This window comes from Rhinoderma darwinii, chromosome 3 (genome assembly GCF_050947455.1).
Source record: "Rhinoderma darwinii isolate aRhiDar2 chromosome 3, aRhiDar2.hap1, whole genome shotgun sequence".
Taxonomy (NCBI): Eukaryota; Metazoa; Chordata; class Amphibia; order Anura; family Rhinodermatidae; genus Rhinoderma; species Rhinoderma darwinii.
In genome coordinates, this window is record NC_134689.1 from 15,987,603 (window position 1) to 16,006,636 (window position 19,034).

Here is a 19,034-nt window from a genome sequence, read left to right on the forward strand (position 1 = left end):
TGACAGCTCCTATATACTATACCACACAGGACAGCTGACAGCCCCTCTATACTACACCATACTGGAGAGCTGACAGATCCTCTATACTACGCCACACAGGAGAATTGACAGATCCTCCATACTACACCACACAGGAGAGCAGACGGATCCTCTACACTACACCTCACAGGAGAACTGACAGATCCTCTATACTACACCACACAGGAGAGCTGACAGATCCTTTATACTACACCTCACAGGAGAACTGACAGATCATGTATACTACACCACACAGGAGAGCTGACAGATCATCTATACTACACCACACAGGAGAACTGACAGATCCTCCATACTGCACCACACAGGAGAGCTGACAGATCCTCTATACTGCACTACACAGGATAACTGACAGCTCCTCTATACTACATCACACAGGAGAGCTGACAAATCCTCTATACTCCACCACACACGAGTGCTGACAGATCATCTTACTACACCACATGGGAGAACTGACAGATACTTCATACTACACCACACAGGAGACCTGACAGATCATCTATACTATACCACACAGGAGAACTGACAGATCCTCTATACTACACCACAAAAGAGAGCTGACAGCCCCTATATACTATACCACATAGGACAGCTGACAGCCCCTCTATACTACACCATACAGGAGAGCTGACAGATCCTCTATACTACACCACACAGGAGAGTTGACAGATCCTCCATACTACACCACACAGGAGAGCAGACGGATCCTATACACTACACCACACAGGAGAACTGACAGATCCTCTATACTACACCACACAGGAGAGCTGATAGATCCTCTATACTACACCACACAGGAGTACTGACAGTTCCTCTATACTACACCACACAGGAGAGCTGATATGCTCTATACTACATCACACAGGAGAGCTGATAAATCCTCTATACTCCACCACACACGAGAGCTGACAGATCATCTATACTACACCAAACAGGAGAACTGACAGATCCTCGATACTACACTACAAAAGAGAGCTGACAGCCCCTATATACTATACCACACAGGACAGCTGACAGCCCCTCTATACTACACCATACAGGAGAGCTGACAGATCCTCTATACTACACCACACCACACAGGAGAGTTGACAGATCCTCCATACTACACCACACAGGAGAGCAGACGGATCCTCTACACTACACCTCACAGGAGAACTGACAGATCCTCTATACTACACCACATAGGAGTACTGACAGTTCCTCTATACTACACCACACAGGAGAGCTGATATGCTCTATACTACATCACACAGGAGAGCTGATAAATCCTCTATACTCCACCACACACGAGAGCTGACAGATCATCTATACTACACCAAACAGGAGAACTGACAGATCCTCGATACTACACTACAAAAGAGAGCTGACAGCCCCTATATACTATACCACACAGGACAGCTGACAGCCCCTCTATACTACACCATACAGGAGAGCTGACAGATCCTCTATACTACACCACACCACACAGGAGAGTTGACAGATCCTCCATACTACACCACACAGGAGAGCAGACGGATCCTCTACACTACACCTCACAGGAGAACTGACAGATCCTCTATACTACACCACACAGGAGAGCTGACAGATCCTCTATACTACACCACACAGGAGAGCTGATAGATCCTCTATACTACACCACACAGGAGAGCTGACAGCTCTTCTATACTACACCACATAGCAGAGCAAACAGGTTAACTTTATTTTTTTACATGCATTAAAACAAGAGGTTACTGTAAGAAACGTTGTCATTTGCATTGAACATGCTCATAGGAAGGGACAGGGAGAATCCCCTGCCTTAGCAATTGGCAGGGTTTTATAGGGGTTCAACCCCCACCCATCTTAAATATATCACCTTTCCCATGTAGATGGGATAAGTACTGCAGAGTAGCAGCTCATTAGTACATTGAAGAAAAATTGTCTATTGCCATGAATATTAGGCCACCATTGCACTGAATTTTACTTTATTGTTTACTTGCTTGCTAAATGCAAAATGAAGAAACGTTCTTCAGGGAGGACAGATCAGAGAAACTGTACTGAATCATTGTGTAGATAGGGCGGAAAGCTCAAAGAAGGGGGGGGGGAATCACACAGGCTGTATCAGTATACAGAGAGAGGAGAGAACCCATGGACACTCTGCAGGTGGAGAGAAAGAAATCACACACTCCACAGCATCAGTGTCTGTCAGGAGAAGAGAGAAGGGATTCTTCATGGGCTGTACAAGGAGAAAGCAGTACAGGAATGAAGCTGTGCTTATATATGAGAGCTAGTGAAGGCAGCCACATCCTAGACACACAGAACTTACATCCAGCATGTATTACTGGGAGGGACACGGCCACATAAGAAAATATAGTGTTTTTTTAATTGCATATTAGGGGTCTAAGAATGAATAAAGAAATGATAATTGCAACCTGAAAGCTAATGCAATTTTTTTTAACTCGTGGTAACCACGAACATATAAATAAATATATATATATATATATATATATAAAATAATTTTCCCCATGTCAAAGGTGTCCATAGCCTTTAAGATAGAAAATGTAAGGTTATACTTTCTTTTTAAAGTGGAGCTTCGCTTTAATTTAAAGGGTATCTAAACTTCCAAAAATCTTCTGACATGTAATAGTGACATGTCAGAAGTTTTGATTGGTGGGGTTCGAGCACTGAGAACCCCACCGATCGCTAAAACTAAGTGGCAGAAGCCCTCGGGTGAGCGCTGTGCCGCTTAGTTTCTGATCACCTTTCCACGGAAAGCAGAGCAGTTGGTGTACGGCCTCATAGACTTTCTATTGAGCCCGTGCACCAATTGCTCGGCTTTCCAAGAAAAAACGATCAGAAAATAAGCGGCACAGCGCTTACCCGAGGGCTTCTGCTGCTTCGTTCTAGCGATCGGTGGGGGTCTCAGTGCTCAGACCCCCACCGATCAAAACTTCTGACGTCACTATGACATGTCAGAAGTTTTTTGAAAGTTTAGTAAGTGTGTGTTCACATCAGCGTTGTCTTTCCGTTGAGGGGTTCTATCTAAGCTTTCCATCAGGGGAACCCCTTAACAGTAAGGCAAACGGAAACCATAGCTTCTGTTTGCATCAACATTGATCTTAATGGTGACGGATACTTTGCTAATGGTTTCCGTTTGCCACCGTTCTGAAATGGTTCTGTTTTTTTGACTGAATCAATACACTTTAAGGAGAAGGGATAACAGTGGGGAGTCAACATGTGTCCTTTGATTTATTTCAGTGTCAACATGGTAACTGATGTAATTTTTGTTTGAATAAAACAGTGAGTCTACTCTGTGTAATAGCTACTGTAGTTATAGATTTCTTTTTGCATTTTTGTTACGTGTCTGTTCTTTGGGTCACACCTAGACCCATTTTACGTCAGTACAAGGCGAGTCCCAAAGCGTCCACATCACATAAATAAGCTTTTAAGCTCCGTAAATACGTGAAACCGTGTTCCTAGAAAATCTTCGGAAAGTCTTAATGAATGAATGAATAAACCAAAGAACAACAGCTGGCAATTTATAATGTAAATACATTGCAATGACCAAAACCTTCGTCTGATGTTCATCTATAGGACATTATATTATAAATAATATAGAATGTAATGTATAAGCCATGTTTGGTTCCCACTGGCCAACATTTTTGATCTGATGTTAAGTCTCATTCTAATGACCTAATAATGGTCTTCTGGATTTCAATTCCTAGAAGTCCTCTGGAGGTCAATATTTGCTGATCCTATAAGATTATTAATACTCATTTGCAAATCATTCGCCAACACATTCAATGCTGACAGTACGTGGTTGGGGATTTTAGACTAGACATGGAAAATATTCCAGATATGTAAAAATGGAACATCTTTTAACACAATGCTACATTTCTGATTCGGAAATTATGAGAATATTCCTAAAGATCTGTCGATAGATAAAGGGAAATCCTCTGATGTCACAGTAGGAATGTCATAGGTAATTCCTTTTCAGCTAAGCGGATTCTTGGGTTGCATTTGGGCAGACCTATCGCTGTTCTCTCCTTCTAAATCCTTCTTAGCCCGGATCACCTGTACGGATAAAAGGCCTGTCTGCTTCTATTATAGACTAGGGACGGTGTATGGTGGTGACACATATTATTTATTTGGCTTGCAAGACATTTAAAAACATAACTATTTAAAAAGTAAAGTCAGGTAACGGTGGGTAGGACATAAAAAAAATAGAAACCCCTTTAATATTGCACAACCCCTACCATCCTCTATCAGCAAATATTTGTGGGCAAAGACTTAATCACCGCTTAATATAACTCTTCTATTAAGCTATTTCTTAGTTATGTTAGATTTTGGAAAAACAAGTGAAAAGCAATATGACCAATTACAGCTGCTTCTAGGGTAGTCATCCAACTTCTAGAGAATTCTAGATAGCAGATTTGCCATGCAGGAGTGTGGAAAGGCCGGCTAATGCACCTTATAGGGAATATAATAGTGTCATAAGGGTGAAGAAAGAAGGAAAGAAGGAAAGAAAGAAAGAAAGAAAGAAAGAAAGAAAGAAAGAAAGAAAGAAAGAAAGAAAGAAAGAAAGAAAGAAAGAAAGAAAGAAAGAAAGAAAGAAAGAAAGAAAGAAAGAAAGACGGGCGGACCTGAGACAGATATATATGAGATAGATAGAGATAGATAGATAGATAGATAGATAGATAGATAGATAGATAGATAGATAGATAGATAGATAGATAGATAGATGATAGATAGATAGATAGATAGATAGATAGATAGATAGATAGATAGATAGATAGATAGATAGATAGATAGATAGATAGATAGATAGATAGATAAATAGATAGATAGATAGATAGATAGATAGATAGATAGATAGATAGATAGATAGATAGATAGATAGATAGATAGATAGATAGATAGATAGATAGATAGATAGATAGATAGATAGATAGATAGATAGATAGATATGAGATAGATAGATATGAGATAGATAGATAGATAAATAGATAGATAGATAGATAGATAGATAGATAGATAGATAGATAGATAGATAGATAGATAGATAGATAGATAGATAGATAGATAGATAGATAGATATGAGATAGATAGATAAATAGATAGATAGATAGATAGATAGATAGATAGATAGATAGATAGATAGATAGATAGATAGATAGATAAATAGATAGATAGATAGATAGACAGACAGACAGACAGACAGACAGACAGACAGACAGACAGACAGACAGACAGACAGACAGACAGACAGACAGATAGATAGATAGATAGATAGATAGATAGATAGATAGATAGATAGATAGATAGATAGATAGATAGATAGATAGATAGATATTTGTATTTGGTTGACATTGGAGGGAAAATCCTATTGTCCAGTCCTGTTTGTTTTGCAGAAACAGCGCCACTTTTGTCTATGGCCTATGTCTGGTATTGCCGATAATTCAAAATAAAGTAATGGTGCTCAAGCTACAATACCAGACACAGCCCATGGAGACGAGTGGTGCTGTTTTGGAAAGAATAGTGGACCCTTTCCTATAATACTGGACAGTCTCTTATATGTTGCCATGATGAGGGATGCAGCATGCTACTATCAGCATTTCCATCGGACAGTTTGGGCCATGACCCCCTTAGAAAATGACAATGCGCTTTCCATATAAGCTGAGAAACCCTCTTTTGCTATAACAGGCTCTAATCAGTACTCCATTTATAAAAATACCCCAAGATTGCTCATTGTTAAAGACTAGAATCATGGAAAGCCCAGAAATACAGATCTATCCATTGCTTGTGTGACAGCTTTACCATTAACTAGAAGGAATAACCTGGGTCCTTCTATTCCATTACGCAATAATCCACTAATCTTCTCAGCTCAGATATGAGTCACACTCATTATGCAGACCGTCAATGACCAACAATGACCAGTAACTCCAATAAGATTACAACCGACAAGTAATTAAAGTAGTTCATCGGAAAATTCCACTGCACAAGTTGTATGGCCTATAACATCATACAACTTTAGTAATGGGATTTCCCTCTAGAGTCGACCCTCCTCTCCTTAAAGGGGTTATGTGTCGCCAAAAATTATTAGCAATGTAGTCCCTGCAGTATGTGATACTCTCGCTAATATACATTCCGGTCCCCCGTCGCGCTGATTCTGAGATTTTCATAGATTTTTATAGCGCTGCCGGGGGACCGGAAGTCTAGTTGCACAGCCTTCTTTAATGACGATACGACTATTCGTCACGTGACCGATCCCGCTGTACTATAGGTACTCTCTGTACTACTGCTACTGCTTGTGCATAGAGTATAGCGAGGCCGGTCACATGAAGAGTCGTATCGTCATCAAAGAAGGATCCGGTCCCCGGCAGCGCTATAAAAATCTATGAAGATCTCAGAATCAGCACGACAGGGGACCGGAATGTATATTAGTGAGTGTATCACATACTGCAGGGACTACACTGCTAATCATTTAATGCATGGACATTTGTGATGGGGTCTTCATGCCCCTCTTGCTTGCTTTAGTAATGTGAGGGATGGGCATTAAAGAAGATCTGTGATGTAGTAAATAAGTGTATTATAATAAAAATCCTGGAACATGTTTTCTTAGAACTCTACAGTGTACCGTTCCTCCGTTATTCCTCCTTGGAATGTATGAATAAATTGACAACTGGGTGTTACCATGTGGGGGGGGGGTGTCCCTACTTGAGACAGATCCTGAGGGATTGAAACGTTGCATGGGTGAATAAAGGTTTTTCTACATTTTGGAAGTGCTGCCTCCTTGTCCATTTTTCTGCCTGATATTGAGGACCTTGGACCAGGTTCTGAAGAGGCGTGCACCCTCCTGACGGTTCAGTGCTGTGGTAACTCTCTACTTTTGCCTACAGAGACTGACACTGTCCAATAAGGCGGGATTCACACGACCGGGTCGTTCCCGAGCCCAAATGTCGGCCGGTAAAATCGGCCATATTGCCCGGCCGGTTTGCATTAAGTTTTGCATCCGTGCCGGGCCGGGCAGATCCGGACAGTGACATCAGCGGCAACTCCCGAAGGGGAATCCCCATGTGTTCGGGGATTCCGCTTCAGGAGTTTCCCCTGATGTCACTGCCCAGATATGGACAGAGATATCAAGCGCTCTGTCCAGGATCGGAATCCCCGAAAACACGGGGATTCCGCTCCTTCAAGGAGCTAAAGTGCGGCTAGCACATAGCAGAGCGGGGAGATACCTCCCTGCTCTGCTATAGTGGCGTCGCTGCAGTAGTAGCAGCCGCAGCAGCAGCAGCAGCTGCAGCTGCAGCTGCTAGCGGCGCCATCGAAGGTGTCGCCGGGCCAGGGTGCTTTTCAAGCAGGGGAAGGGAGCCAGCACAGCGCTCCCTTCCACCTGCTGTACACCCCAGCCCTGCCACACAGTGTACAGCGATGCCATTCGTCAGAATGGCATCAACTCCTCCTCCTCACATGCACTCTGCGCTGTGAGGAGGAGGAGATAGAGCGCAAGCTCCGAAAACCCGGCCATCACTCGGGACACATCCTGGTGATGGCCGTGTATTACCCGGCCCCATAGACTTCTATGGGAGCCGGGCGGCCGGGTACCCGGGCGAAGATAGAGCATGTCCTATTTTTTGACGGCCGGTTTTCCCGGCCGTCAAAAAATCGGTCGTGTGAATAGCCCCATTAGGGGTCTATTATTCCTAATGCAGCCGGGTGCCGGCCGATTTATGAACGGCCGGCACCCAGCCGGGAAACCCTGCCGTGTGAATGAGGCCTAAGTGCTGACTGAATGAGCCTGAGGAGGGACACGCCCCTTTGACAAGGGGAATGGTAACACCCAGTTGTCAATTTATTCATACATTTCTACGAGGAATAACAGAGGAACGGCACAACGTAGAGTTCTAAGAAAGATGTTCCAGAATAGTTATTTAATGGGGAATACAATTATTTACTAAAATAGACATGTCAGGAGAGGCGACAGATCCTCTTTAAACTCACATGAGACAAAGTTCAGCAGACACCATGGTCAGGGAAGTTATCCAACATTGACCACCATAGTTCCTGAAGCCCAATAGCCTGGGCTACTCCCTGGTACCAAATAATCATGCTTTTTACCATATAGATAAAAATCTAGGATATTTACACCACAAGAAATTGAGAATTATGACTTTACTGCACATCTGAGATTAAAGGGGGTTTTACGCTGGGCGATTATGGGGCAGACAAGTGTTCATAGAACGCTCGTTGCCGATAATTGCCCTGTGTAAACAGGGGAACGATCAGCAGATGACCGAGCAAACGCTCGATCATCTGCTGGTCGTATCGTTTTAAATATTATCGTTGTCGGCAGCACAACTCCCTGTATAAACAGAGAGACGCGCTACCGACATGATAAAAATGTATGGGGACGAGCGATCATTTGCTTATCCCCAGACATACCTCCTGGTGAAAGGGGCAAACGAGCGCCGATCAATGAACTGTCTCGTTGATCGGCGCTCGTTTACACAACCCACGTCAGGCCAGGTAAGAATGATTAAACCAGTCCATTCTCGGTCACTCAAACTCCTTGAAGCCATTATAGAAGATACATCGGTTATTATTACGTATAATTGCTTGGCTATATCTTTAAGTTTTGCTGCAAAATCTCCTATCTGTGGAAATGCTTTATGACGTGTGATATTGTGATGTATGTTACGTAATGCCAAAACCTCACAATGGCTCTTTAAAAACACTCTGAGATATTTGCTTCTTAATAGGTCAGGTCATTGTCTTCCCAGTCTACTCCAGTGTCTTTTAAGGAGTTTAATATTAGACAAGTTTGGTCGAAGCAGTTTGGATTGGGCTGGTAAGGGGTTACCGCAGACAGGCAAACACTTGAGGTTTACGGATGGATTTCACTGTAGTTGATTTCAATTGTACTCAAGTGAATTGTGAATTGTAAACTATAATGAAGAGTTGTCTAAACTTTTCTAACTTTTTAACATGCAAGAAGGAGTTTTTATGTGTTCCCTAGACTACAATAGTATAATATTTCAAAAGTAAGGATGTCAGCTGCGTTCAGTCACAAAAATGATGGGTGGTATCTATTTGATTTGACATCAGTGATCAACACATGGTATTAATATCTAGACTTAAAGAGGCTCTGTCACCACATTATAAGTGCCCTGCCTCCTACATAAGGAGATCAGCGCTATAATGTAGGTGACAGCAGTGCTTTTTATTTTTAAAAAAACGATCTGTTTTCACCACTTTATTAGCGATTTTAGATTTATGCTAATGAGTTGCTTAATGCCCAAGTGGGCGTATTTTTACTTTAGACCAAGTGGGCGTTGTACAGGGGAGTGTATGACGCTGACCAATCAGTGACCAATCAGCGTCATGCACTCCTCTCCATTCATTTACTCAGCGCATAGGGATCCTGCTAGATCCTTATGTGCTGTCTTATACTAACACATTAACAATACTGAAGTGTTTAGACAGTGAATAGACATTCCACGGGATGTCTATTCACAATCCATGCACTTCGTTACTCTGTCTGTGGTAGTTACAGCAGAGGAAGCGTGATTTCGCGAGATCTCGCTGTAAATGACAGGTTACATTGAGATTACGCTGTGCTCTGCTGTAACTACCACAGAAACAGTAACGAAGTGCAGAGATTGTGAATAGACATCCCGGGGAATGTCTATTCACTGTCTAAACACTTCAGTATTGTTAATGTGTTATAGTATAAGACAGCACATAAGGATCTAGCAGGATCCCTATGCGCTGAGTAAATGAATGGAGAGGAGTGCATGAGGCTGATTGGTCAGCGTCATACACTCCCCTGTACAACGCCCACTTGGTCTAAAGTAAAAAATACGCCCACTTGGGCATTAAGCAACTCATTAGCATAAATCTAAAATTGCTAATAAAGTGGTAAAAACAGATTTTTAAATAAAAAGCACTGCTGTTATCTACATTACATCACCGATCTCCTTATGTAGGAGATAGGCCACTTATAATGTGGTGACAGAGCCTCTTTAAGCCTCTTTTTTCAAGCAAACAGACCCAACGATCAGCTGATCAGTGTGGTTCTGTTATTCCTCCTAAAAATGTATGAATAAATTAACAACTGGATGTGACAAGTTTGGGGTGTGGCCCTACACAGACTGACAATGTCCAATCAGTGCTGTCAGAGTGAGACTGGGTCAGGACACGCCCCTTTGGCAAGGGAAGTAATAACTACGTCAGTCTTAAAGTTTAACTAAACGTTTGACAAACTTCTGACATGTCATAAGTTTTGATTGGTCGGGGTCCGAGCACTGAGACCTTCACCAATCGCTAAAACAAAGCGGCAGAAGCGCTCAGCTGCTTAGATTCTGTTCAACTTTTTACGGAAAGCCGATGTAGCGGTGTATGGGCTCATAGACTTTCTATTGAGCCCGTACTCTTATACATTGATTTCCGGAAAAGGCTGAACAGAAACGAAGCGGCTGAACGCTCAAACGAGCACTTCAGCTGCTTTGTTCTAGCGATTGGTGGGGGTCTCAGTGGTTGGGCTCCCACCAATCAAAACTTCTAACATATCACTATGACATGTCAGAAGTTCGTCGAACATTATATGTGATCACCAGTGACCTACAGATCTATACTATGAGCCACTTGCAAGCAATGCCCTAAACTTGAGGTTCCTGGGACCTCATAAGTATGGCATGGTTGTCAGCAGAATATTGTGGTTAACTGCAATGGAGCACACAATTCTTCAACATGTGCTCAGGTAGCTATAAGGACATATATAAAATTGTATAAAAACTGCAAGCATGTGGACTACCCTACCAGAAATGCTTAATAAAAGCAATGTAGCATGTTAATACAGGCAGCAAGTCATGTAGAGCTAGCAGCACATTTGATGATAGCCCCACCATTTCACAGTGTGTGCCAACCACCGATGGCCACCAGAGTGTAATCACCACATACATGGTCCCATACCTACGAATATTCATCAAATACATGGCTGCACATTTACGGGCATGCTCACTGCATCCGTGTAGACACAGCTATGCACACTCACTACATACATGGACACACAAATACATGCTCATTAGATACACACATGTTTAGTTGGACAAAGATATTCATAAACAAATGAATAGCCTCCTACCTGACTGCAGGTAAAGGGCAATAACTGGCAGAGGCTGGTCGCAGCCAGAAACAGGAGGCCTACTGCAGACAGGAGCCGCACACAACATGTAAAAGTGTAACGCAACTAGTTCTTTAAAGGGTAACTAAACTTTCAACAAACTTATATATCATAGGGATTGTTTTAGGGATTGTGGGGGTCTCAGTGCTCGGACCCTCAACGATCAAAACTTCTGACATGTCACATGTCAGAAGTTTGTTGAAGGTTTAGTTACCCTGTAATACTAAAGGGCCACAGGCAAGGTGTTGAACTGTATTGGGGAGGGATCTGGTGCAGCTGCCTAATTTGCTCTATCATTAAAGTGACCCTACATTCTACTATTCGTCTTCTAGGTTACCACGCCCTACTGAAAGAAACGTAATGATGAAGGCAAACGTTATGACTAATTCGGAAGGATATAAAACAGACAATGGTTTAAAAGACTGTGTCAGTGGGTATTGTAAATTGAAGGGTATATGGTTCAACAAGTAATATTACTAGGGTAACAAGCCATGATCACCAACACAACAACTGCGTAAGATTGTTAAATAGGCACTCTCCATCCACGCACAGTGCTAAGATATGCACTTAATATCGGAGTCTTGGGTACAGCTAAAGAACAAGATTCTTTCTTTTGGATTAACTCCAAGTTTTTGCAACATAAATGCAGGCACAGTTTTGCTTCCATCCCTTCTAGGCATTTATTTGTAGACAATAGAGTCTTAAATACATTTTGGCTCATTTAAATTCCTAAGTGCACATCTGTAAATATGACTTTATATGTCTAAAATTTAACCCAAAATTGTAACACAAGATCCTGTTTATTAGAATCTCTCTAAAAAAAAATTACTACTAAGTAAAATTAAATATGATAAAACTGGGTACAATGGGCTTTCCGGGATTAGTTGTAGTTAAAATATTATCTCTTTATAAGAATTCTCACTCGGGTCTTTACTGACCTGTCGTGTAGAACAAGAAACAACATTTTGCATGTTTGAAGGGGATTACTCAACGTTGCATAAGACATGACAGTAGAAGCCAACATGTCCGAAAAAGCTTAACACATTCGAACCCCATCCATGGACTTCCATTAAAAGTGGACGTCTAGATACAGATGACATATTTTATATGTAATATATGTGCAATAACCACAAGACACTCCAACAGATCCTACAACCAGTGTTGGACTGGGCATATTTGTGCCGACAAGATGAAATGGACTCATCCTCCATCTATACAGAAAATGTCCACTTTTAAAAACATTTTTAATCTTAAAGGGTCGTAGTGACATGTCAGAAGTTTTGATCTGTGGGGATCCGAGCACTGAGATCTCAACTATCATTAAAACAAAGTGGCAGAAGCGCTAGGGTGAGAGCTGTGCCACTTCATTTCTGATTGGCTTTCCTCAGAGACACGATAAAGCGGTGTACGGGCTCATAAGCTTTCAATTGAGTCTGTACACCGCTCGGAGGAAAGACGATCTGGAACAAAATGGCACAGCTTTCACCTGAACACTTCTGCCGCTTCATTTTGGCGATTGGTGGGAGTCTCAATGCTCGCAACCCCACCGATCAAAATTTCTGACATGTCACTATGACATGTCACAAGTTTTTCAAAAGTTTAGTTACACTGTAATTTTATCATTGCACATGCCCTATGTAATAGGGATACATGTGAATCAACTCAAAAGAAATACAACCTGATAGCAAGTGATTGTCTACAAAGTCAGCTCCAAATGGGGTTGTCTTCTGCTGGACCTTTAGAGCCTCATTGTATAAGGGGTCATTATTATGTCATAGCCTGGTCCACTGGAGAATCCTCTGGTGAGACAATCCAAATTTATGCAGTTGAGTACCAGACACAGCCGTTTTCCACGTCCGAGGTGGACCTGTGCGGGTCGCGTTGTCACGGATCCCCCACAGACTACAGTCTATGGAGGGATGCGTGACACACAATAAAATAGGACATGTCCTATTTTTCAACCGTCACATGGAAGAGATTCATGTTCGTGTGAATGAGCCCTTAATGTATTGGTGCTTGGAAGAAAGAACTGTCAAAGTCACATAGTCAAATAAACCACAAAGTACAAATGTCTCAATGGCCAAAACATCAAAATAAAAGCCTAAGGGGGAAGGGGAGTATGTCAGTTGTCCGCACCTGAAAGTTTGTGATGTTTTATGCAAAAGAGCAATTTGATTCAATCCCTTGGGGATCTAGAGCATCTAGATCTTGGGGCGAATTCTGCCAGTTGGGAACTGAATGGTACTGGGTTAAATATAATTGATAAAGTTTTGCCCATAACTTAAATACATTGATGTTTTCCCCATTACTACATTCAAGTAACCATAAGAATAAAATATACATTCTCAACATGCCAAGTATACACAGTAAAAATATCTCTTTTATGTCAAAGACAAGAAGAGTGTAATAAATAACCATAAACACACATAATAAATCTATAGTAGCACTACAGCAGTATCATAAAGCTAAATGGGATTATTGGGGTACCCTCGTTTATGAGCATACCTAACCGATGGAATGACCCAATAAGACAAGGATGCCATATGACCCTGTCTATTGGCCAACATTTTTTAGGCCTTTGACATTATTTCTGTACATATGGATAGAGCTGGGTATAGCTTCTTTTAATTTACATGGTCTCCAGTTTATATATCATGTGGAAATGAAGAAATACCCCAAATACACTGCTTAAGAAGGCCACTTGGGTAAGTAAGGAAATGTTTGGTGAACTTTGGAGGACTTCTTAAACTAAGGTTCTAGAAGTTACACATTGTTGTCAAGAATTGACTTCCACCAAGGGAAAATCCCCCCATTAATTAATTAATTAATTAATTCCGACACTGGTTCTAGTGGAAGGAGGCCTACATCCAAACAAAAGACATAACAAGAACCCATATAGCTTTTGTAAGCCGACTGCTATGGATATCAAAGTATGAATCATGCTATCAGTTTCTAAATGTGGGACTATATCGATGATATGCTAGTTAAAGAAGTCAATACTCTGTTAGGGACTTCTGAGATATGGAGGTCTCCCAAACAGGACCCTCATCTATTAGCCACAGTGGAGAGAGACTTCACAGAGCATGCAATACTTTGACAGCCCAATGATTTCAATGGGAACTGTGTAATGCTTCATTTCTCCAGCAGTGGCACTGCAGGGAAATGAAACACCTGCTGTTGGGTACCCGCACATATTACTGCTGATTGCTGAGGATCCCAGTAGGAAGACACCATGGGGATCAGGGGACCCTTCTAACAAAAACGGGTTGTCCAAAGAGGACAACCCCTTTACTGCTGATCGCTAAGGATCCAAGCAGGGGGACACCATGTGATCAGCTTATCACCAGGGGACCCTTCTAACAAGAAGGGGTTGTCCAATGAGGACAACCCCTGTAAGTAAGCAGAATTCCGTCGTGTTGTGCGTGTGTGTGTGTGTGTGTGTGTGTGTGTATACATCAATACTGATAGAATTAACTTATGGAGTGCAGCAAATATCCCATTCTTTTTTATTTTGACAGCTTATTCATCTACACATCACCTCATTCAGGACTACTTACTTATCATCCTGCTTTTGGTGGAATATTTATATGCCAGGTTGGCTTTCCTAATTTCTGGGCCCTACACATTATTCCTGGCCGCAATCTGTTATAGGGGCAACAGGTGCCAAAAATATATAGCTCAAAGGATTGGGTGGCATTATCCTTGAAAGTCTCCCTTGTTCTTCTTTTCATCAAGTTTTCGTCTTAATTTTATAATGTTTAGTTGAACTCAGGCCAACTTTATTTGTGTGCTCTACCTTTGTGGCTATACCTGTTTGTTTGTTTTTTTAAAAAAATCATAAAATATAAAGATTTTAAAGTACACAATACCCAAAAATGTAAATCAAATTTGAAACTATCCATAAATTTGAATTCCTATTTCACTTGTCCATAAATAACTCAACACGTGACAAGATGTACTCACAGCAAACTGGCAATGGTTATTCAGAGATATCCGGCACAATCCTATTAGTGGAGAATTACCAAATGAAATTCAAATACCATCCTAATTCATTGCTTTAAAATAATTACTGGTGAGAAAAAAAAAGAAGTGTAGGATTCCAAGAAAATCTGAACTTCTGACTTAAAAATTTCAAAAACATACATAAGACTACACTTTAATGGTTTTTTCAAGCCAGCAAAGTAATTAGCTGAGATCATTCATCGTTATAACACCACCAACTTCCCTGTAGCGTTTAGTCATAATCATCTATTATGCCCATGCATGTTGGGATGACTTTGCCATCACAAAAAATTCTCACACTTTCGATTTTTTTTCTGTAAAACATTGCAGTTTAGAGTATTCCATCTATCCATAAGCACTGATGACATTCATTATACAACCACTCAATAGTAAACACATTTTTACCAGGAGGACCTAACAGAGACCAGACTCTTGAGCAATACAAAAACGACACCATAACAATACACCCATGAGAGCGTAACCGTATAAATCACAACCTTAAGTGACGTTTTAGACCCAACTGTTGAATTTTTCTAAGTGCACCTGAACACATAAAGATTTTTTAGCTTAATATATTATTTTTGAAGATTTTTTTTTTCTACACAACTAAAATAAATACAGTCATAAAACTGCTTGACTTGCCCTAAGGAATAGGACGTTATTTTTGGATACCGCACTCTATTAAGTAACTTTTTAAGCATGTGGAAATGGTATGTTCAGAATTAGTATACCCGAGAGATTGCTAGAATAGTAAATAACCCTATCACCACGCTCTACAAGAACACTTACAGTATCCAGCACATGTGGAAGAAACGTTGTATTATACAAAATAAAAAAAAATAAAAAAACATGAAAAACCACACCAACAATGGTGGCAAATGTTTAACTAAGCTGGCAGCTTAAGTGCATTACCTGAGCAGGAAAGCAGTAAGAGAAGAGAGATTTTGACTGCTTTTGCAAGGTCTAAAATTTGCCTCTGGGGTGAATGAGGTCTGTTACAGCTAGTTCTACATTCCTTCTGTGAAGTAGGATTTTTTTTTTATTATTCTCGCAATTTATTTATTTTTTCCTATTTTTTTTCCAATTTTTTTTCCTATCTCCCTATTTAAATAGGTCATCAATTCTATAACGTACATGTGCAAATCTTTCGAAAAGAAAACCTTAAATGAATACATTAAAAAAAATACCTGTTACAAAAGGATCTATTCTATCATTGTAAGAAAAAAATAAATATTAAGATTTCTCTTTAAATTAGAATTAAAAAATATAACATTTTATTACAATCTTAGATCTACCCCCCCCCCCCCCCCCCCTTTCCTAATCTCAGCTGCCTACCTTGCTTTTGCAGATCACAGGTAATTTTTCTTACCGTGGCGGTTGGATTGACCATGGCATCCGTGTTAATCTATTAAGAAACATCGACATGAAGCTGTAGTTTGCTGGAAGTATATTCATTCAGAGTAACAAAAAAGTAGTTTTTTTGAAAGCCTTGTACAAAAGATTTTTCTGAGTTGCTCTATGGGTGAGGAGCCTTAAACTCTGAGTCTTGTGAACATAATCTGCTCGATTATACCAAACCAGCCCAGCCAGATGGCTCGGTGCTCTGAAGAGTAACCCTTTCCCTGCCAAGTGTCTAAGCAACACTGAGCAGAATCTCAGGAGCCGCTACTTGATTTTGACCATGAAAAAAGTGCTTAGGTTTGTGATTTTATTTTAAAATGATTAAACTATGAATGAGTTTAAAGAATGAACAGTTTGCATTATTTATTTTTTTTAAACAATTCCTTTTTGAATAATATTTTGAGACAAATTTGTAGTTGTTGAGAAAACACGTGCAGATTATTTTTGAACTATTATATATTTGGATTTTAATTATTTATTAACCTTCCTAGTGACTGTATAATATCTATGACGTTTTATAATAATATAAAAATAAAAATAAATAAATAGTCCTAAAATATCAAGAAGATCCTGTTATAGTGAAAAGACAGTACACAGTCATGCATGGTTGTCAAAAAATTCCAAAAATATTATTTCTATAAAAACATACTCCCATCAATCTGCAAATAAGACCTAAGTGATGATGACCGACTCTTTACTATGTGGCGATTCTAAATTTATTGACCTTTACCTATTCAGATCTTTGTACAGATTAGCTGCACGTCTTTAAATCTTATCTTATTTACCTAAAATAATTGTGTGTACGTGTCAAAATATACATTAAACTATCAGTTGAACAGTTAAGATGACATGTATATTCTTGCAATTGTTAAGTGGACCTTCAAATACCTTTTAGAGACTGAAAGCATTGGGTTACATTGAAATTAGGTGTAGTTGCTTCTATTCCACTTTCCCAAAACTCCTTTTGTTCCTGAGTATATCCATCTCCAGTTTCCCCTTTTGCATCTTCAAATATCTTTTGGCATTTTGACCCTACCTGTGCCCTCTTTGCAGGAAATCCTACACCCTCTTCTGGGTCTAGGATTCTCAGTAGGGTAAATTTCACTTTGAATCCGAAGAGTTTTTCCAATCAGATGAAATAGACAAAACAGCTTGAAAAAAATCTGCTCTATACAAATTGCCCTGGTCTGAACATCCCCGGCTGTTGTAATGGTCACAGTTGGAAGCTCGCAATCAGGCACGAAAGAGGTATCAGCCACACACTCCTGGGCGGAAAATTGTGTAAAAAACTGCTTCTCGGTAGCTCGTAGTAATGTCAATGGTCTGAGCATTTTTCTGAGTCCACAAAAGTTAAAAGAAAAAATTGCAAAGTGTGCAAAGGTTTCCCAGCACTCTTAGATTGACTCTCCAACATCAGTCCCAACAACCGATCAGGGAGTTTCAAACAAGCCAAGTCAAACGAACTGCTGTAAAAGAGTTGGCTGGCAAATCTCAGACTATGTTTTCCCATAGGAATACACCACCCCCTGGATTGTTGAGTGACAGATTAGGCCATCCAATGCAGTTTTTAGAGACAGAGAAGGCTTCAGAGCATTGCTGTCGAACAAAGAGTCATCCAGTCTTAGTGGCCACCACAAGGGTTAACTCTCGAATGTAGATAAGTAAGATCTAGGAACTTCTTTCATCCCACCAAGTCTTATGAAAATCTGACCATGATAATCAGTGCAGAAGGCTCACAGTTATTACAGAGTACCCGAGAGACAGAGAGAGACGTCAACCAAAACTGACTTTTCTATTGCATAAGGATTGTTAAGGGTGGTGGGAGGGTTGGGTTGGGTGTGGGGGGGGGGGGTCATAAGCATAAATGTGTTCGTGAGTGAGGGGATAACGTATGTGTGTATGTACTGTACACATTTGCATGAAAACAACACGCCTTGTAATTTGATATCTGACAGCTAAAACTTGCCAAAAATGTGTACACAGAAGAAAAGTCTAAAAAAAACAATAAAAAACATTACTCAGAAGGGCTGAAATTCGAAACATCTCAGCACCAAACATGTTTTCAGTTCTTTAAACATCATCTATCTTTGATCACAGTAGAAGTCTATTTAATCTTGATCATACCAGCTCTTTGAAACCGATTCTGGATTTTATTATATCAGTTGAAAGGATGGTGATTTTTTTTTTGTATTATTATATTTTTACGCATCCTGTTGGTCCAGGAGGAATGGTAAACAGTAGAGACAAGGATTGACTCAAAAACAGCTTGTCACACACATTGTATATGTTCTGCAACTGGAGCGTTGATCTCTATGTACTTGAATACGAGACTGGCAGCTAAGATGTGTTATAATCCAGATCCGATTGTGCTAGGCCGTTCCTGGGGAATTAACTGTGGCATATTTTCAGTTACCTTTACCCTAACCATGTCAACAAA

The 19,034-nt window shown here is 40.4% G+C and overlaps 1 protein-coding gene across 4 annotated transcripts in view; it reads right to left on the minus strand.

Moving 5' to 3' along the window:
• NTF3 (neurotrophin 3) overlaps window positions 1-18,277 on the minus strand; it is a 56,511-nt gene extending 38,234 nt beyond the window's left edge. Inside the window, exon 1 of one of the 4 annotated variants that reach the window (XM_075859833.1) lies at window positions 17,634-18,277. Coding sequence is in view for 1 of the 4 variants with exons in the window: in XM_075859831.1 (XP_075715946.1) it covers window positions 16,566-16,586 (21 nt within the window). In the remaining 3 variants the exon portion in view is untranslated. Of the gene's footprint in view, window positions 1-16,531; window positions 16,709-17,485 lie in introns of those variants that run through there. The other 3 variants (XM_075859832.1, XM_075859831.1, XM_075859834.1) reach the window with 3 other exon arrangements.
• Between the last annotated feature and the right edge of the window lie 757 nt (window positions 18,278-19,034).